We start from the raw sequence: 21,678 nt of genomic DNA, 5'->3' as shown, positions 1-21,678 counted from the left end.
AAGTCCACGAGGACGCCCACGCCCTGCCCACACACTTTCTTTCATTTTCAATTTCTCACACTTGTTTTACGTTTTTACTTCAGGGTTTTTTGGTGTTTAAGAGCAACGATATTTGTTCACACCCACCAACCTGACATTAGGGGCCAGGAAAGGATTTCATCCACTTTTCTGTCTGGAATCTGGCTCTGACTGAATTATTTTTACAGACTACAAAACAGTCAAATAAATAAATAAGTTGAAAAAACAGCAAGTATTCCCCCCCCCCCCCCCCCCCCCCTCTCCCCCAAATACCGCCTTTCATGATCAACAAATAACAAAGCTGGGATTTCCCCAGCATACACCACAGTGGCTAATGTCACTTTATAATGTCACTTTAGTCAGCTGTTATCGAAGTGTTAGCTTTAATGCCCTTCTGCAAAGAGAAAGAAGACACTGTGGTAAGTCCTGAGTTCCCCATGGTCGTGCTTCTCTTTTACAGAGATTCCCATGATGAAACACACAGAATTATTTTATCATTCCGCTTAAAAACCAACAGGAACAGAAACAAATGTGGGTTAAAAAGATGAAATAGAGCAAATTCATCATCAAGTGGAATGATCAATCATTGGAAGGCCTTTTTTCATCAAAAACACACAAACACAGACACAAAGAAATACAGAGTCTACAAGCACAACCATTACCCTGTTTATGAGCAGATTTGTACAGAAACATCTTATACTGTTTTTTAATAATGTTATAATGTTTCTATATCCCAAATATAATCAAAACCTGCATACTAGTACACATTCTGTCTGGATAAATATAGTATTCAAGGTTCTCCAGAGCCTACTCTTCCTCTTCTGTGAAACAAAGGACCACAAAAAACAGAGTAAGAGCTGACTATGCATTCATTTCATCCTGGCTGTCTATCTCTGTGGCAGCCTGTTACAAATACAATAACACTTAAGGCATTAATGAAGATTTTATTGATCTTATTACTGCCACACACACACACACACACACACACACACACACACACACACACACACACACACACACACACACACACACACACACACACACCTGAAGCCTCCTTTCTCTTTGTGCTTATCTTATTTCTAAATTGATAAAAGACATTTCATTGATTGTTAAAGGAAGAGGAAGCAGATAAAAACAAACACTGTAGATGGTCCTTGAAAAGCCAGTACATTCATTAATGGCACTTAAGATGAGGTGATTTTCAGAGAGTGTGTGTGCGCCTTTCAGAGGCAAGATCCAGAGACAGTGCTCTTGTGTCACAGTGTAGAAGGTCTGGCCAGAGTCGGCTCCAGAGCTGCAGGAGAGTTCACGGCTCCCAGGCTATGGAACCACAGAAATACCATCAGCATCATGCTGCATGTGCTTTGACAGATGAGATTTGTTAACAGTAAGGTGGTCACACCACTGACCTCTCTATAATACCGTTGTTACACTGTAGCTCCCTCACCAGAATCTCCATTTCCTCCTTCAAATGGTGCATCCTACAAAAAAGAAAGAAATACTGCAATGGCAGTCGGGAAATGTCTTAATTTTACAGACACACACACACACACACACACACACACACACACACACACACACACACACACACACACACACACACACACACACACACACACACACACACACACACACCTGGAGACCATCTGGTCATTGTCTTTGGGTATGACTGCTGACTGTTGTTCTGGTCTTTTGGACTGCAGAGTGTAAAGGATTCTGTCCATAACCTGAGGACGACAAATGAGACATGACATAGTCACTGACATGCGCGACATCACTAATACAACAACTACTGAGCACAAACAAAAAGGCAGCAGAGGAAAAATGCATGTCAGACTCCATGTTTATGCATAAGGTGTCAAGACTGTGTCTCCTAGGCATGAAAAGAGTGATACTGACCTTATTCTGGCACTGCTCACTCATCTCTAAGTCTGCTATTAAGCCTGCAGAGAAAGAACTGAAGTCCTGCAGTCGGGTCTGCATCTCCAGCATAAGGCTGCAAACAAATGTAGAAGCACACTTGAGTAAACCGAATTGGTAACAGACACGTTTTCAAACCCACCAGAAATAACCTTTTCTTCAAATTTTTAACCATTAAGTGAATGCCAAAAATGTTGTTCACCCTTGTGTCCCTTTGGCCTCGCACTCCTTCACCTTCTTTTCCTAAGCTAGAGTTTCCTGTTGCTCCAGTTATTCCACTGCCTGCCATGGGAAAGCTATCGCTGGCCACACGAGTAAACAAAAATGCCATCCTGTTCCTGTTTTAGTTGCTCAAGCATCAAGTAATTTTCCACGGAGATTGGATACCCACTGACAGACAGTGCTGCCAAATGAAAGAAATGCTTATAGATAAACAATCATGGTGGTAGTGGGGTTTTTTTTTTTTTTTTTTTTACATTTTTATTGTCCAATCACTTTATAACGATGATGAAAGATAATTTAAAAAAGCATTACTGACAAAATGGTGGTTTGTACATGTGCAGAGTTGTGTTTTGGAGATGATCACACAGGATTTAACGATATTAAAGAAGTGGTTTGATATAAAAAAAATTATCATTGAATCTAGATAAAACCAAATTTATGTTGTTTGGAAACCAAAAGAAAAATATCAAAGTAAAAATATGTATTGACAATGTATATTTAAAAAAAGAGTAAATTAAATAAAATTTCTTGGTGTGATCATTGACCACAAGGTCTGTTGGAAACCACAAATGACTTATGTTCAAGGGAAATTGGCACGGGGCATTGCCGTCCTGGGGAAAGCAAAGCAAACACTGGATCAGAAAGCACTGCACATATTATACTGTGCTTTACTACTGCCGTATATGAGCTACTGTGTAGAGGTCTGGGGAAACACATACAAAAGTAATGCACAAACAATAACAATAATAATGAAAAGGGCCACTAGATTAATAAATAATGCAGGGTACAGGGATCATACAAATTGACTATTTTTCAAAATGCAAGCTATTAAATTCCAAGACTTGGTGGAGTTTAAAACAGCGCAAATAATATATAAAGTAAGAAATAAAATGCTTCCAAAAGAAATCTGATAATTGTTTATAGAAAGAGAAGGTGAGTATAACTTAAGAGGGAAATGGAATTTTAAAATACAAAGTGTTAGAACAACTTTAAAAAGTATGTCTATCTCTGTAGCAGGAGTTAAATTATGGAACAGTCTAACAGAAGAAATTAAAGAAAGTAACAACATAAACCAGTTTAAAATAAAATATAAAAAACAAATTTTAAACAAATATAAGAATGAAGAAAACAGGGTTAACCCAGGGTGGTAATGTCGTTCGTAATAGTGTTTTAGTTTGTTTGTTTCATAATTTGTGAATCTGCCAATGTAACCATTCTGTCTTTATTTATATGAAAGTAACTATACTGTGGTGGGGCTTGATTATTTGTTTTGTTTTATTGTTTGTTTGTTTTGTCTTTGCTGTACTTTTGCTTCATATGTTGTTTGTTTAATTTTCTTTTAGTCTTAAATTAAATCAATGAGAGGTAAAACATGAGGCGGTAGGGACTAATAAGTGTATACTTCTGCCTACTCCTTTTCAACAAAAGAATGGAATGATATTTTGTAATGATTGTGAATGCACATGTTTGAAATAAAACTGAACTGAACTGAAGGAGGGACCGTGGATATATTGGATAAAGGATAAAGAATACTGAACTGCCAGCCAGGGGGAAAAGAGGAGGACCTCAGAGAAGTCAAACCTTAAGATTAGGCTTAAAACCTTCCTTTTTGATAAAAATTATAGGTAGGGCTAGATCAAGTGACCCTGAATTCTCCCTTAGTCGCGCTGCAATATGCCTAGGCTGCTTGGAGCCTCTTATGAAAAACTCACCTTTTTCCCTGTCCATGTGTTTATACAGCACTCTGATCTAATCATTAATTATTATTAATCTGTGGCACTCTTCCACAGATTTCCTTCTCTCACCCCCAGCCGGCAGATGGCTGCCCTTCCCTGAGCCTGGTACTTCAGGAGGCTTTTTCCTGTTAAAAAGGAGTTCTTCCTTCCCACTGTCGCCAAATACTTTCTCATTGGGGGTTTTCTGTTTGTTGGTGTTTTCTATGTTATTTCTGTGTTATTGTGGTTTTTTCACCTTAAAATATTAAGCCTTACCTTGAGGCAACTCTTGTTGTGACTTGGAGCTGTAATAAATAAACCTGAAGAAAATTTCACTAGATTCAGCTGAAATCCAGCAACAAATTGCAGATGGCTAAATCAATCAGTATTGTATATCAACTATGGTGACATTTCTTCATGGTGGAAGTAAGAATTTTTTTCTCTGTGTGTGTGTGTGTTTGGAACACATATTGTGTATTATAGGGTGGATAACATCTTTGCTTGCTGCTGGTGATGCTATTGTCCAAAGGAGGACGATTGGAGTAGGGAGCGAACCACCCAGCCTCATTATGGTCATTACTTGAGCCAAAAACAAGAATAAGCCATCATGTATTCACTGGATAATGACTTGTCAATCACAATCATTTGTCTGGTCAAGGTGGCAAAAATTCTCAGTTTGAGGCTTCACAAGCTGCGTGGCTCCACCCATCTTTTATACCATATATGTTTTTAACCTGTATTTTAAATTAAAATGTTTCTACTCTACTTAAACACATTTGAAAGACAGAGAATCAAAGTGCATAAAGTACGTCACCTGTATTCCATGTTACACAAAAATACAGTGATGATGACCAGGGTTAATCAATAACATAGAATATCAGCTTTGATCAACTGTTTGAATGACCGCTAAAGGTTATTTTAATGAAAGAGTAGTTTGCTCTGACCTGTTCCATGTTCTTGTTGAGGCTAAAACCTCTTTGTATCTCTGCACACAGTCTTCTCTGAACAGAGATTTCACTCGCTTAATGTGGCTCGACAGGTGGATTCTGTCAAGGAAGAACGACAAACAGATTACACGACAGCGCAGGTACTTTACAGGCTGGGGCACAGCTGTGCGAACACAAATCCATAATCACACACACGCACTCACTTCTCAAACTTGTGGATTTGCTCATCATTGTATGCTAGCTCTGTGGGAAAAGGAAGAAATCTGTCAGATGAATAATATGAAACACAAACAAGAAATTTATAGTATCTATAAAGAAGTTGTGCATACTGCCAGTCAGCCTGTCTTTACGATAATGCTGATGAATTGCTGTTATCTTCTGTAGCAGCATCTCTATCTTCTGGCAGCTATAAGAAAAGAAATTAGTTCTAATAAACACTTATAATAAAACCAATTGTCCATCCTGCAGTTTTGAATCCCTGCCCCCGATAGTACCTCTTATCATTGGACAGAGTCTCTGCCAACTTGGCCTGTTCTATCTGCAGTTGATCAAGTCGATTCTGAAACTCTTGGATACCAGCGCTGTACGCAGGTAGGTGTTGATGAACCTGAGGAGACAAACATCTCAGATTCTTACACACAACACATCAACAAAGCACAAATCTGTGCAATCAGTTATGATTCAAGCTCTCACATTTAGGGGATTCAATATGAGACGCATCAAATATAAGCTATGCTGTCTGCCTGTCTCTCGTGATATTGAATTTCAGTCAACTGCGTGGGAACTCTAACTCCTTTGCAAACCAGGTTTAAATCTTACTATAACACTAAGGCAATGTGCCTGTTTATATATAAATTCATAATAAACCTAAATTTAGCAACCTCTAAAATTTGAACTACAATACAGTACCTTATAATTCTAGTAGCAACTAAATATCCCTCTCAAAGACACTCAATCAGTGTTAATATTTGCCAATAGGTAGCATAAAAAGCAGGATGATTATATCTGCTTTCCCACTATGATGTTTTTAGAATAACAGCATGTAAATCAGGTGCACCACAAACTGCAGCATCCAGTACTACTACTACAGTGCCAGCAAAAAGGTATTAAACCTTCACAAAGACAAGACATAATTCGAGTTTTAATTGTACAGTTTTAATTGGGACCTGTATAACTGCATCAGTCGAGCTCGTCACTGTTTTCTGCTCTTGGTACTCACCTGCCGCAACCTTTGACCATTAGCAGCTGAGCCTTGATTTTCTGAAGTGTAAGGGCCTCTAAGAAATGTAGCAGATATTGGAGGAGAAAGGAAGGTTATAGGTTAAATTCTACCTCATTTGTCAAGATAAAAAAAAAAAAAAAAATCTACCTCAGGTAACAAGTATGCCTGAATTATTAACAAATTTGTGTAAAAGTGCACTTTACCATCTCGAGTGCACTTTTACAGAATTAATTCTCTGTGCTTATTCTAAAAACACTTACGGGTGCCAGTGCTACCCTTCAGCCTTCTAGTAGATACACTGTATGTATTCATTTGAAAATCCCAGGTGACTTCCTTCATGAGCTATCACATTCACAAGATTTCCAGAAAACTTCCTACAACAACAATACCTCTTCGGTCTTTTACAGCTTAGGGTTAAAAAGTGTGCAGACAAACGTACAGCGTGCGAATCCTGTGTTCTGCATTGAGGCAGGACTGCAGTCTAATGGTGACCATGGCAATACTGTGCAAGGCTTCTCTGCACTCTTTGCGCAATTTCATTCTAAGAAACAAGACAAATAGGGAAACGCAGAACATAAACTGAAGGGAAAAAACACCCGGGAGGCACAGAATTATAATTTTTATCTGTGTTTGTGTCTCACATGTAGCTGTAATATCCCTGCAGCAGCAACTCCCGGTGCGTGTGCAGCAGCTGTACTATCCTCAGATACTGGTGGACTACACCTACTACAATCTAAAAATAAAAGGGGATTGGGAGGAAAAGAAGGCAGATATGAAAAGTGTTTAGTATATAAAATAATATCTTAAATAATATTTTAAACTAATAACAGGGAGCATTTACCTTGGAGAAATTGTAATCTGCCATGATGTCAAACCTGGCTGGGATGACGGGACTCTCTGCTGCAGAGGACAAAAGAAATACATCGCAAAAAATATATAATTCATGAAAATGTGCAATCATGTCTGTGCAACTGTGTGATAACAACTGCATGCTCACACATTTCAAGTGTGATTGCTATGTTATTAAACCAGCTAAAATATTTCTGTTGAGACAGAAACTGACACCTTCTTTTTTCTCAAACTTAACACATACATATTTCAGTTATGCAAGTCTCAGTCTTACGTTCTCTGAATGGCAGGCTGGTGTTTGCTTCAGGTGCATAGCTGAGCAGAATGAGGGGTTGAGAAGGTGAAGTTCGTGGAAGATTGACCACCTTCATGCTGCCCTCCAAGAGCAGGTCATGTCCGAGGTACATGAGATGTTGTTGCTGTACCCCTATACCTGTTTGAGACGCCACCTCTTCGAAGAAGATTGATACTCTGGTTGAGAAGAGAGACAGATTTTAATTTTGTTAGACACATTTTTACATTTCAGGAGCAAGTTTGCTTCTTAAGACTGTTCTCAGTGCGCCTGGTCGCTGCTGTTTGGAGTGAAGCTTATTTAGTTAACTTCTTTCTTTTTGACACACAGTTTTCTCCTGGAGCTGGAGGCTTTGAATACCCTTTTGATTTGTTCTTGTCATTGGTGTTTTTCTTATTAATGTCAAAATCCCCACAAATAAAGTGTATTAAATTTAGGTGATTGCATGTGTCAGTAAGTCTTTTAAACCTTTAGTTCGCTTCATAAACAATGACAAAATAATAATGGTCAGATTACCATAAAGCTGAGTTGCAGACATATTTTTATACAAAAATAAATGTAAAATAATTATTAATAGTATTTGTTTTAGCTTTTTGTCTTTTTTTCAGTACTGGCAGAGACAAAGACAGGAAACGTGGGGTCAAAAAAGATGAGGAAATAGCAGCAACAATGCCTTACAGTTCTGTTTGCATAAAAATCACGATTTCTTAAATTACAAACTTAACATACAAATCTGCTCTGTCCTCAAACGCTCTGAGTTCTACTGCACAGATTCAATGAACTGAGAGTGAAAGGCTTTAAAAAAGCAATTTGAGATTACAGATATAATCCACAGCTCAGCACAGAATTTACTGGCATTACCACATTAAAACTATAACACATATTACACCTCATTATTCTGCGAGTTCTTCTGCTGCGTATTTCTTGTATAAATTCCAGAAAAGAAAATGGTTTCACGTCATTGTCAGTAACAAATGCAAACTCTCATCAAGATATTGAGCTTGCACTACATTTTTTAATAAACAAAAACAGCCAAAGGGGAAAAAAAGGCCACCCATAAAGGCCTCTGCAGACTTACGTGTTGTAGTGGTGTATGTAGATGCAATGTGCCATGGCCTGCTGCAGAGAAAAGAGGTGAACTGCTTGCCGCTGCAATATATCTGTGGTGGCTGTGAAGAACTGGTCAAAGCACCAACACTTTTCCTGGTCAGCCTCCATTATACCTGCTAGTACTGGAACCAGCTGCACCCTTAGACCCCTACAGCCACAGAGACAGGGAGAGCAAGAAAAGGGAACAACAAACAGAGACAAAAAAACACGAGGTTTTGATGGTGACAAGGTGTGTATAAATAGGATTTAGTTGTTTTTATTAGGTGGCATACTGTGACAGCTGGCAGCTGTGAGGTAGGTGATAGCTCCACTCTATAGGTCCGCCCTCTCTCCGTTGTATTCCAGCTATCGCCCCCATAGGTTTCTCTGTGGTTATTTTGAACCTACAAAACAAAAACCCCAAAATGGTTCAGAGGAAATACATAAATATATGTCCTAAGGCACAGTTACTCACATTGATCATGGCTGGTACATGTAGATGTACAGATGTTACCTGTGGTTTCAGTTGGGGGCTTGAAGAACTCTAATGTATTAACTTACATAATGGGCTTGTTCCTTCGTGGTCCTTCATATGGTGTGAAGGGAAGACTCCCAGTGGCAGCGTGGTATAAGGTCACACCAATACTCCACAGGTCGACACTCACCCCGTAAGATTTATGATGAGGTTTACGTAGCACTGCACGCTCATACATGTCTGGGTGCTACACATACACATGAAGAAGAGAAAGCACAGTCAAAGCACCTTCATAGTGAGCCTCAGTGCGCCATTTCGACCCAGCACTGTGTATCAGTCAAGTCTACATAGTTCACCTTTTGTTCTGATAACGCAGTGATTCCCCGGCTGGGGCCCCCTTGTGGGGTGCAAAGGTACCACAGATGGGCCGCAGAAACAACAGAAAGTCAGTTTGAAATTCCTCAGATGTATGTACTTTTACATATTTATATAAATATATTTATTTATATAAAAAGTGACTTAAAACTGGTAATAAAAGCTTTTGAGTTTATATTACTCATTATTTTAGCCTAAAGTCGCTGCTCTTGTATCAAAGTTTGTGTGCCAGTGGCAGGTGGGTCACACATTGGCCTTTAAGACATTACGTATGACTGGGTAGCATTTGAAATTTATAGCCATAATCATGTTTTTTATGGTTTTCTGATAAAATGTTCAAGAAAATACATCACTTGTATTTTGATTAGTGAGTGAAGATTTAAGACTAGATGAGAACCATGGGATTTTCTGGTTTTTAAGTGGGCTGCAGCACTCTTGATTTTAGGAATGGCTGTTATAACTAATAAATTTGACCACTAGATGGCTACCTAGTCCTGATCATGCAGGCTGCCTTTAAATATTCAAATTTGGGCTCCTGAAGATTGTCATTTAAATGTCACTTGGATACTGTTCACTTTGCTGTGAAATCGGACCCTGGTAACAAAACATTTTCACATCTACCTCAGGTTAAATCACTCGCAGAGGTGTTGGTCTCAACCTAATCTAACATAACACAGAGATTCAGATCAGAGTTTACAAGGTAAGATATTCCATTGGGGAAATTGGGAAAAGCAAAATAGTTTAGTGGGGACAAGGCTGCAAGCCAAGTGCTGAAGGAAGCATTTTAATTATTGCAATATGAAAGTGTATCGATTTAAAGCTTTTACTTTAAAAATCAACACTCCTTGCAAACATGTTATGTTATATACTTTTTATTGACCCCAGTTATTAGATGGGAATGAATGCACTCTGTCACCACTGTCCCTACAGTAAGCCAGTAAAAAGATTTTCTGATGGAAAAACTCATCATCATAAATGTTTTTAACTGTAGTGCAAATGGAGCATAAATGCAACGGACCATGTCAAGGCCACCTGCAGGCTAACCCGAACCTGAAAAAAATTATATAAGACAACTGCATGTCCACTACCCGCTGGAGACAAAATTCAGTAACACAGCAGGAATGTCCAGATGTCTTCTATCATTTCATCTGACCTATTTTTATATCTTGATTAAATTACTTCAAAGATTAAAGTGAAATATGGTGCAAAGATACAGAGCCTTCTTTCATGTTATGTTTTATTAAATCTGATGCATACAAGGTTTTTATATAAAGATACTGCGACACAACGTTTTCTCTAAGAAACTTTTTGTCGCTCTCTTATTTTCCAAGGGTTTGCCACAGCAGATGGATCTGCTTGTTTGATTTGCCAAAGATACCCTTCCTCACTCCTTTCATTTGTCCAGGCTTGATCATTTATTTTTGACCCCTTGAGGTTAGGTTTGTGTCTCCTCCTGGTCTCAAACTGGGGATGTTTTGTGTCTAATGCTTGTTTTATTCTTTAGCCGGGATAGTGGACCTGCAGAGAGCGCTTGCTGTCGATGAAGGCAGTGTAAAAAACATGTATTTCAGTCAGTGAGCGGGCTACTCTTCCCTGTCCTATTGTTCGTCCCACAGACAAAAACGATGGAAAGTATCCACTACAGCTATTGTCTGTGCGTTTCCTGCTGTATTTTTTTTTTTAAATCTTTGATTTTTTTTCCACATTCTCCCTTTTCTATTCTGGTCCACTCGTCAGTGAATCAGCATTCGATTGACTCCTAGGTGATTCAAGTCCAGTGCCGTGCAGTAGGATTTTGAAGGACTGCACGGCAGCACGTGTGCGGTGGCTAAAAACTCTTCTGTTTGCTGTCCTAATGGAAGCATGTACATCTGCTGATATCCCAGCGTTGGTGTTGTTCCTACATCATCATAGCAGTGTCGGTCGACAATCACCATCACAACTGACCAATCATGTTGTCTGAGCATTCATTTAGCATTAGCCAAGCAGCAGGAATGTTCTGGTATCTAATCAGGGCTTTAGGTGCACCAGCACAAAAGTTAGGTGCACCCAAATCTTTCAACCGCATTGCTTAACACGACAGTTTTACATGTTCACTTTTTTTTTTAAATTGCTGTCCATACAGACAATATTGATTTGTAAATGATTAACTAACAATCTTGTCAGCACAAAGTTCTTTATTTTGAGCACAGTTCTACAAGAAAGATAAGTTACTGAAAAAGTGCTTGTGCTTAAAGTGCTTTGGCACTTTGCCACTCTTTGGCAATATTGTAAGCAATGTTAAACTTAATCATGATCTCTGCCTCCTCTGATGATCTGTTTCCTGCTGCCTGCTGTGAAAGGCAGTGGGGAGAGGGGACACTTGGGCAGTGCATTTATCGCGGCATATAATGTGTTTTCTGGATACACTGTGCTGTCTCAGCATTTCAGTTCGAAACGTATTAGCACCAATCATAACTGCAGTATTGCCGGCCATGGTCCTTCCACACTCACGACAGTAAATGCAGTGCATCATGTTGTCAGCTTTACTGTATCTAAGCCAGGGAAACTGGTCAAGCCTCTCTTTTCTATTGTATACACTTTCCCCCTTTTGCTTTCAATGGGCTCTGGCTCGGAGTCAATCGTATGTGGCTCATTATCTGATGCTGTCTCTGGACCAGTGTTACAGAGGTTTTATTAGAGACACAGCTAGTTTTGCAATTTGGCATCATTTTAAAAAAAAGTTTACATTTCTTCAGTATTAAACAGGAGAAATTAGGTTTTCTTGTCAGAGGTCATTCTTGGGAAAAATACAATTTAAAAAAAAAAAAAAACAGCAGCCGACAGCGCTGTACACGACTTGTGCGTAACAAGCGAACGAATAACGCAGAAAACAGATTTGAGATGGGAAACTGTTCTCAAAATACAGTGAGAGAGAGAGCTGTGAAGGAAGTGTGATTTTATCATGGTGGAAGCAAAACAGCAAAAGTAAGAGGGAATTAATGGCGATGTTTATCAAATGTGAAGTGTAGTTTTGATCTTCTTCAGTGAATTTTGGTTGGAGAGAGACAACACCTGCAGCTTCACCATCTGTGAGCTGTCGGCTTTCAGCCCCAACAGCGTGGTGGCATAAGTGCCGTCGGGTGAGAAAGCCGACTGTGGTGAGGCGTGGTCATCGATGCAGACGCACCTGCACAGCATCTGCAATCACGCCCGCTGTGTTAAAACACGGGGGAGCAGGGGTTGTGGGTTGGAAGTTGTGGTGTGATGTGATGCGTGGCTGGCAGCTTAAGAGCTGCAGCCATTAACAATAAATGGCTCTAAATCTCGCCGTGCCTTATTCACACCACACCGACATCTCACAGATTCTGATGCATCGGGTCCATGCTTTGTGTTTACGTCTTTGTCCGGAATCCTTTTACCTGCTCTCATTTACTGTTTTAGCTGTTTGGTGGTTTTTGAAATAGTTTTGTGAGGTTTAACTTGAGATTCTGGCGTTTCTGATAAAATATATTTATATTATATCAGGATTTAATGAATCGAATTGATTATTGACTACTCACCTCTCTCTATCCGCCTGCACTTTCAAACGTACACACACACCTAGGCCTACAGGAATATTTGCTTTTTTTTACTCAAACGGCTGATCACACCGGTGTGACCTAGGATATTTTTTAGTCGCACCATTCAGAAATTAGGTCGCATGTGCGACCTAATTGGTTGCACTCTAGAGCCCTGCTAATGCTACTATCACAAGCAAACCAGCACTAAAAACATAATAAACTGTAATCAGTCTTCACTTATTAGAAGGTCCCCAAAGTATTCAGGAAACCTGGCAGAGGTATGCTCAGTGAGTCCGCTATCTTACCAGATACTCTTCAGTTCCATAAATGGAGACAAACTTCTCGTCATCTTCGAGCTCTCTTGCTGCTCCAAAGTCTGTCAGCTTGTAAACAGACCTGCCGTCCTCCCCAACCTGCCGCATTATGTTCCCTGGCTTAATGTCCCGGTGTACCACTCCATTTTCCCGCAGGTGATTCATACCTTGCACTGAAGAGAACAGAGGGTGGAAAGTTTCAGAAACAGGTGCATAAAATTACAGACTGATACCACATATACACACCCACCTATACACTGCAATACTGTGAGGAACTCTGTTTCAGCGAGACCAAAGGCATTTTCCGGCTCCTCGAGCAGGCTTAGGAGACTCCCTCCTGAACAATACTCCATCACCAGCACCTTCTGTTTAGAGGGCAGCTGAAAGGTGAGGGATTAACCGTGAGGTGTGCTTCTTTTACATGTTGTTAATATTTTTCTTTTTTTTAATATAGATATCTTTTTGTATTGTTACCTCTTCCACGGTGAATAGCTTGATAATATTGCTGTGATTGAGCTTCCGGAGCATCTCGAACTCCCTCATCTGAACCTCGTGGGGGCGGTTGTAGCTCATTATGTTAAACACCTTGACGGCCACCAGTTCACCCGACCTCTGCAAACACGCATGCACATTTGCATCACAGATACATCACAGCATTGCGCAAATGTGTCAGCAATCAACAGCATCTCTGAAACCACAGCTTTTCTTATCGTACATCCTGGTATTGCTCTGAGCAAAAGAAGAAGAAGAAAAGCAGGCTGAAATTTCAATAATGACGGCAGCACTGATGTGAATGACTTTTCCTGTGAGTACGATGACATGATAAAACCATCCTGTGGTTACCTTATGGCGTGCTTTGTAGACGCTGGCAGTAGCCCCCTGCCCGAGGACATCGTCTACAGACCACAGGTAGCTTATTGTACTGGCTGTAATACCTGACATACTGGAAGAAATGAGAAGGGAGGGTTACTATTATTAGAAAAGCCTTGGGAGACAAGGTTATCCAATCATAAAACAAACAAATGCTAAAATAAAGAGGTTAGTATCGGATAACCGTACGGCCTGCTGTTGTAGTATTTGTCAGTGCATTGCCATACTGCAAATTCTGGTGTCAATCTGATACCAGGTAATGCAGGGCCAGCATTATCAATATAGATACTTTTGACTTGTAAAGGTACTTTACCTGGGGTATAGCAGTGCATCATGACATACGAGATGCACCAGGATCAATTTGCATATTCTAAACAAAACTCCTCTGTTTGCTGTCCTAATGGAAGCATGTACATCTGCTGATATCCCAGCGTTGGTGTTGTTCCTACATCATCATAGCAGTGTCGGTCGACAATCACCATCGCAACTGACCAATCACGTTGTCTGAGCTTTCATTTAGCATAGGTCAAGCAGTTATCTAATCAGGGCTTAAGACTAACTTTTTGCCACGGTTGCACTGATGTGCCTAACTTTTTTCTTAGGTGCACCAGCACAAAAGTTAGGTGCACCCAAATCTTTCAACCGCATCGCTTAACACGACAGTTTTACATGTTCACTTTTTTTTTTTAAATTGCTGTCCATACAGACAATATTGATTTGTAAATGATTAACTAGTAAGTATTCTAAACAGATTTAGAGATCACTAAATCATGGTGGTTTTTACTTTCTACAATAATTAGTTGTTAAAACAAAACCTTTCGGCTTTTCATTTATTGTGAAACTGTTTTTTTTTTTTTTTTGGGAGGCCTGGAATGTAAATGTGCCTGTCTGTAAAGCACTTTTGGTCGTCTTTTATTAATTAAAATGTGCTGTAGGCTATAAACAAAAATCAATGTGACAGTAAACACAACAAGGTTGAGACATCTTTCATACTGCATGACAGGCTCCAACCCACACCCGAGACACTAATAAGGTTAAACGGAAAGGAAATGTTGGATAGATTGATGTTTGAGGTGAGGTTTTATATTTCTAAAATAAATAAATAAATAATTTAACACAATGCAGTGGGCTACATGTCAAACTGAGAATAGAAAAAAAGTATCGATCCTATTATGCTAGTATCGATCTGACACCAATACCGGCGTTGGTATCGATACTTTCAATTTTTGACTCGATCCGCCCACCTCTAGTATTTGCATTTATTTATTAGCTTTAAACAGGCTAGTTGAGTTCATGTCATCACAGCAGCCATTTTTCCCATTAAAAGCAGGTGTTACATTAATTAAAGCTCTGTCAGTAGACAAATACCTCCACGGATATCTCCACTAACACGATTTTTTACATTTTACTAAACTTCTACATCAAAGGCTCTATTAAAACGACGTTAATACGCGGTTAACTACTTGAAGCTAGGTGTTTAATTAGTTTAGCAGGGCTCGCGCTACTAACCTATGTAGGAGCTGTAGCCGTAGCTCACCTGGACCCGGTGCTGCTGCTCGTCAGTCGTCCTTTAATGTAGCCCTGACAGTAACGTGGCAGGAGCAAGAAAACAGCTTTTTTCAGCCGTGCCCAACAAATAACTGCTGGTAATGTTGGTTACTAACTCCAACTGCCCTCTGGGTTACTGTAAATCCAGCTCGTCTGAAAACAAAATACGCCTACGTGTGAAACTTCTTCCGCAGTTAGAAGCAGCTTTCATACCTGGAAGGGCTCCTTTCCGAACAGGTGAGACGCGGAGAGGAGCTGCTGCTGGAGACGGGCTCAGTGTGCCGTGGGTCACTTTTTGTAACGGGGATCCGGGAGGGTTCGTTCAGAGCCAGCAGCTGGCCGCATTGCGCTGCGGTGTTATCATTTAGGAAGTGCGGACTTCACGTTGTGGGACGGACTTTAGATGAAGGCGGAAATGTAGTTTCCCTCTGTGCCTGTGTGAGTGTGACTGCCGTAAGAGTACGCAGATCAGATCAGAGAAACTGGGGCTGGAAAACCCAGGAGCCATACTGGGAATATGTTTTTGCTAGAGGGAAGTTGTAGAAAAAAATAAATTAAAAAAAACTTTGCTACTCTCTTACATAACCATACAATGGTTTTAAGTGTACTTGGTAATGAATGCTTTTTTTTTCTTTTCTTTTTTTTTATCTCTGTGCATTTTGCTCCTTTCACCACTGACTTCCCCAAAGAATTAGATTAAAATGAAAATTGGCCGCTTAATTTTGCTGTTTGTGTGTTTTTAGCACTTTATTAGCAAGTGTTTCATTACTCCTCCTTAGCATACCATTTGTGTTATGTTTATCCACCTGTTACTGTTACACCATGTACAGCTATCACTGCTGTACATGCTGTAACTATGTACAGCTGTCACTCCTACTACATCACTGCTAGCATTAATCATAATCATCATAGTATCAGATCTGTATTTATAAATGGCATACTAAGGAGGAGTAATGAGATATAAATGATGAGTTAAGCATTTGCTAATGGAAAATATGCTGTAGTCAACCGGATTTACGGAAGGGTTATATAGAAATTACTTATTTTGCAATCGTCTTTATTACTGTGTTATTGTGACTACATCATAATCCATCCAGTCCTTATTAGACCTTTTTAGACTGATGGCAATATGATATTTTTTAATACTTTAATAAAATATTGATAATTGGTGTCCCTGTATCATATCACCACACAATGTTACATTGCCCCCATTTAATGTTCATATTTGATCGACTCTTCTCCCGTTTCACAGTCTTTTCTAATGTTGAAGATATAATAATGCATTCATCCATCTTTCTGTGTGGCACTTTGCAGAGTTCTTTGAGAGTTCTGCACATTAAATCGATTAAACTCCCCTTTGGACTTACAGCTGTATCTTCGTGCCGTGGATATTTGTTTATTACGTCTTACTAATGCACAATAGTAAGACGTAATAAACAAATAACAGTGGACAGACATAAAATTGGAAATAACGTTTTAAAGAACGACTTCCTGGAAGTTTCATGTTGTCAATTTATTGTTACAAACAAATCAAGAATCTTTATAGCAAGCAATGTTTATTAAAAAAACAAAACAACAAAAAAAAAACCAGATCTACAACAAGAACTACACGTGGAATATTATATAAGGCCTATTTGATTAAACTACTATTGCTATTACTGTACAATATTGTACCAAAAAAAGAGTGTACCTCTGTAATGTACAACATTGTATTTACAAAGTAAATCTGAACACAGGATTCTCCAGTAATACAGAGACAACTATAAATAGATTTGACATTACGGTCTTTTTTTTGTTTTGTTTTTAAGTTCTGCCATTTTCAAACTGACACAAAAATGCATATGTAACAATATTCAACGCCTACATTATCATCCCCACACAGTTAGTCCACATGCAAGCCAAGTTGTTCAAGTGCACGATGATTGATTTGAGATCAAAAGAGGCTCCCAGTTCCCTTTGGACAGCACAACTGGGACAAAACACACCAACCACCCACATGCATGGTGTGTATGTGCGAGAGTGTTTGTGCCGACAATGTCATTTCACGTTTCTGCACCACAACCACACACATGAACACTCATGCACGCGGGCACAATCCCTCCAGTTCTCATGATGAGGTAAGAGCAACACAAATACACCAGGTAACACACAATCAGTATACAGTGATTAAAAATAAACCTTAACACTAACAAATCATTACCTGGGAGAGAGAGAGCATCCAGGCGTGCACTATGTGCTGGGTAATGTGAGTTTAGCATTTGTTCAACACGGTTACAAAAGAAGGCTTTCTTTCTTGGATCTGGGTGAAGACAACTGGCAAACGAAGACATTTTAAGTATCCCTGTACGCTTTTTATCTGGTGACATTTATACAGTGCATATTTGTTCAGCGCTTAGGCGGCCAGCACTCCAAAACACCAGAGAAGTTTCTGTGTATCTCCAGGCAGTCGCTGTTGGTTGGCATCCATTTTTGCTTAGGCAAGGGCTGGATGAGGTGCATACATACTCTGCCAATGCGTGCCTGACACAGGCGCACGCATGTGCATTTACCCAGGTGGCTACAAAACTCCACAATTTACAAATTCTGAGCATAAAAAACCCAACAACAAAAAAACCCCCAAATGAGAATATAAACAAACTTTGCTTAAGAACGTATTCGATGAGGTGGTTGGTTGTGCTTTTATATAAACACACTCAGGAGGATTCTCAGCTCCAAGCTTCCAGTTATCATTGTGATTATTAAATATACATACACACTGTTAGAATAATCAAAACTCCTTTTTTTACGGCTATGTTTGAAGGATGTCGTTAAAAGGAGCAAAATGTAGCTCTGTTTGGAGTTGGACTCGGACAGCTGCTGCTGCAGTGGCTGCAGTCAGCGGCCCCCAGCATGCAAGGAAAACCTGAAAGGGGTTTAGCTGCCACAAAACAAAAGCACTGCCACGCACATACGTTTAAAGAAAATGTACGTTTGCATGTACAGTCCAACACTACATAGGAAAATGCTGGGTCTTCAGTGGTCCCCTACACCCAAAACCGAGCTGCAGGAGACAAGCAGCACATAATGCCACAAACTACCAGGGTTTAGCATTTGTATTGCTTTACGTAGACTTAAAATTATTGTTGGCCATGTTATTTTATGCTCCTGTTGTGGTGCGAATACAAAAAAAGATATTAAAAAATAAGAATATTTCGAAACGATATTGAACACTGAAGGAAAAAGACAAAGTAAAGCTCTCCATCATATGACTTGCACGGGTATTTGGACCAGTTTTCTTTTCTTTTTTGTTATCATCCCAAAAATCTGCCTTTAACTCCAGCTTTCCACTTCTGAAGCAGCAGGTCAGTGTGTGAGTTAGAGGTTAGCATTTCACAGTCTGTTCTCTGAAATCTGGCCTGCTAGTCACGGGGTCATTAAAAAGATAAAAACGCTGTCGTGTCTACTATACAAAAAACCAAACAAATAAAAAAAACAGTGCTTTTTATTCCTCACATAAATCTGTGTATAAAAGGCAAGTAACACTCTTCCACGCCCACTCAAATGGAATTTCATACAACGCAAACTAGTGTATGCAAGCTCCAGGGCCTGTATGAGTCCACCCTGAGTCCTGCTCCCCTGTACAAGATTTGAAAATCCAGCAAAGTCTGGAATCTCTGTGGTGGCAAGAAGGGAAAAAAAAGAGAGAAGAAGTGTCTTTTGCTTTATCAGCGATAGTTGAGCTGTAGTAAAGCAGAGCTGGCAGGAGAGGGCAGATTAAAAACTTGACACTAAATTGAACATGGCATCATAAGGAACTCATCTGGACTCCAAGTAGTGAATGCTACATGTGAGAATTGGGTTACGGGTCCTATGTGTAACAAGCGAAGTGCTTTTGGCACCTGACAGAAGAGCTGTAAGAATCTCAAGAGTTTGCAAGAATCAGGATTTCCATTTTGGGACTTAAGCAGGGCAAGATTTATCATTAGACTGGGATGGAGGGGGAGGGGGAGGCGTGTGGGGGAGAGAGTGTGTGTGGCCTGCAGGTGGAGGAGGAGGCGTAGGGGGAACAGTGGAGGTTGGAGAGCCCATTGCTGGACTGCCGCTACCTCCTCCACCCTTTGGGAACACCACCGGCTTGGGCCTTGTTGCTGGCGGGCGCGGCTCTCTGAAGGAAGATAGGGATGAGGAGTGAGAGGTGGACAAAGACGGGGACGTGGCAGAGGGCAGGGGGCTCCGTGGCTGGCTCTTGGCAGGGCGGAAGGAGGAGGGCACGTCGCTAGCTGAGGAGGCGCTGCGCTGGAGTGAATGGGCGTGTGAGCCTCCCTCATTGTCCCGCAAAAGACGGGAGTGGAGTGGACTAGAGGGCTCTGAAGCTCCTCCTCCGCTTTTCAGCTGCTCCAGGGTGTCCAGCACCACGTCAGGGGTATGTGTATGTTTCGGGGTGCTCTGTCTTTCGAACTTACTGAACTCATTTATGGTTGTTTCAATGTCCTGTAATGAAGGAATCAGACATAAAGTAAACACACACAGACAGAAAGCTGAAATGTTCCAGATGTTTAAACTTGAAGCTGAAATGAAAGCAGTACCTGTGAGAGGGGATCCACCTGGGCTATGACTTCAGGGTCCAGTGGTCTGTGGTTGCTGAAGCTCTTGGAGCGCCCTGCTGTAGTCGTCTTCCGCAACTGTGGACTCTCCACCTAAAAGCGGCACAATGGCCTCAATTAAATGTTTTCCCAGACAGCAATAGTCCAGTCACTCCATGTCTGCATACAAAAGGAGATCCAGTTACAGTACCTTGGTCTTGAGTGAGGAGTGGCGAGTAACTGAGTTGAGGATGCTATGAGCGCTCACGGGTCGCTTGTCCCCGGTTTCTTTTACAAGAGCGCCGCCAACAGGAAGAGAAGCGGTCCTCACTCCTCCTCCCCCGCCTCCGCTGGTTCCTGGACTTGTGCTGTCGCTCTCTGAGCGGAACGTTCTTCTGATGTTCCCGGGCTCCGGCCGTTTCCTCAGCCTGAATAAAACAAATGTTTTACTCATTTCTTTTCTATACTATTGTGAATCATTAGGAAATGTTCAGGGAGCTAATGGAAAAACAATCTGAAAAGAATAAAACCACACATGACTAATGTCACGAACTGACATCTGACTGAAACGTATATATTATGAGACGTATCTGCACACGATACACACTTGTTCAGGTTGGCCAGATAGATGTCAGCTACATGAGCTCCTGTAGGAGAGGCAGCACTGACTCGAGTGGGTACTCTATCCTCCAGCAGATCCCTGCTGTCCAAGTCCGGCTTTGGACTTCCTCGCCCCACATCAGACCTGGAGGGGGGAAAAAAAAAAAAACGCAGCAAAATCGCGTTACTCCTGCTCTGCCTCTGTCTTGCATCAAACCTACAAAGCAGAGAATATAACGCACACTGACACATCTGCAAGAAAAAGCTTATTTTAAAGTCACTTTCTATCTATATAGCAGCTGCTCTTTACTTCCACGGGAACCACGAGCAGTCAAAAAACACACAGTCTTAGCTGCATTAAATAAATAATAGAAATCTGCCTTGACCTACTCTTACATTTATACTTGTACAAAAGAAATAAGGTATTTCTTTATATAAATCCCAGATCTCATTGTAGTAATTTGCAATGCAGTTGCAGAACAGTTAGCAACAGCAAAGTGAACATGAGGTTCAGATTTTTGTGCTTGGGTAGCAGGGAGGGAAAATCCTTACACTAACGCAACAAGCCACTCTGCATGCTTGTATATACAAGAGGCTAAGCTGAAGAGGAAATTGATCTGCTATGATATGCAGTCTGTATGACTGCACTTCCTTAGCAACGGGGATTTCCACTGGACTAGTTTCTGTATTTACTCATGGTCAGTGTTTGACATCATTCCAGTTTATGCTTTTGACAGAGGCCTCTTTGTTCTCTGGGTAAAATATTATTATTATAACCAACATTCATATCAGACAAAAATTTTAAAGTAACATCTAATTTAATAAATACAAAAGTCAGCCTCTTAAAATGTATGATGCTTATATTAAGATTAATTACTAGAACAGATCTTACGTGTCTTGGACCACAATATACTGGTGTGGCACCAGTCCATCCACTCCATTGTGTCGTCCCTCCCACCAGTCATCAGAGGCTCGGTGGTACAGAAGCAGAGAGGCACCTTTCTTGAATGACAGCTCCCGACCGGTCCGGCCTGTATAATCAAACCTAGCGATGGCTTCGATTGGATCAGACTCTGAAACAGCCAAGGAGCCTGAGATTCAGAGAACGGCGGAGAGAC

At 40.5% G+C, this 21,678-nt stretch overlaps 2 protein-coding genes across 6 annotated transcripts in view; both read right to left on the bottom strand.

Moving 5' to 3' along the window:
* Nucleotides 1-330: 330 nt before the first annotated feature.
* Nucleotides 331-15,757, bottom strand: ikbke (inhibitor of nuclear factor kappa B kinase subunit epsilon). 2 transcript variants are annotated; one of them, XM_035905228.2, is made up of 21 exons: nt 15,612-15,757; nt 13,824-13,923; nt 13,455-13,592; nt 13,231-13,360; nt 12,972-13,153; nt 8,836-8,996; nt 8,568-8,678; nt 8,264-8,443; nt 7,168-7,364; nt 6,886-6,944; nt 6,686-6,777; nt 6,484-6,585; nt 6,042-6,099; nt 5,317-5,429; nt 5,152-5,228; nt 5,026-5,065; nt 4,820-4,921; nt 1,918-2,014; nt 1,654-1,745; nt 1,428-1,499; nt 331-1,338 (listed from the first exon to the last, which is right to left on the bottom strand). In XM_035905228.2, exons 2-21 carry the CDS (start codon nt 13,920-13,922, stop codon nt 1,275-1,277), a joined length of 2,166 nt encoding a protein of 721 aa, XP_035761121.2. In that variant the 5' UTR covers nt 13,923; nt 15,612-15,757; the 3' UTR covers nt 331-1,274. The 2 variants fall into 2 exon arrangements, with proteins under 2 accessions (XP_035761121.2, XP_006784458.2); XM_006784395.3 differs by lacking the exon at nt 15,612-15,757 and adding an exon at nt 15,388-15,463.
* Nucleotides 15,758-16,937: 1,180 nt separating this feature from the next.
* Nucleotides 16,938-21,678, bottom strand: part of srgap2 (SLIT-ROBO Rho GTPase activating protein 2) — a 56,725-nt gene continuing 51,984 nt past the window's right edge. For 3 of the 4 annotated variants that reach the window (XM_006784396.3, XM_006784397.3, XM_087840669.1), the window contains 5 exons: nt 21,453-21,651; nt 20,568-20,705; nt 20,172-20,388; nt 19,964-20,074; nt 16,938-19,868 (listed from right to left, as the gene is read on the bottom strand). In XM_006784396.3, the coding sequence (XP_006784459.1) occupies nt 19,338-19,868; nt 19,964-20,074; nt 20,172-20,388; nt 20,568-20,705; nt 21,453-21,651 (1,196 nt within the window). In that variant the 3' untranslated portion in view covers nt 16,938-19,337. The remainder of the gene's footprint in view (nt 19,869-19,963; nt 20,075-20,171; nt 20,389-20,567; nt 20,706-21,452; nt 21,652-21,678) is intronic. The other variant, XM_006784398.3, reaches the window with a different exon arrangement.

This window comes from Neolamprologus brichardi, chromosome 5 (genome assembly GCF_056152115.1).
Source record: "Neolamprologus brichardi isolate AB-2024 chromosome 5, ASM5615211v1, whole genome shotgun sequence".
Lineage (NCBI taxonomy): Eukaryota > Metazoa > Chordata > Actinopteri > Cichliformes > Cichlidae > Neolamprologus > Neolamprologus brichardi.
This window is presented reverse-complemented; position numbering and strand designations above follow the sequence as displayed.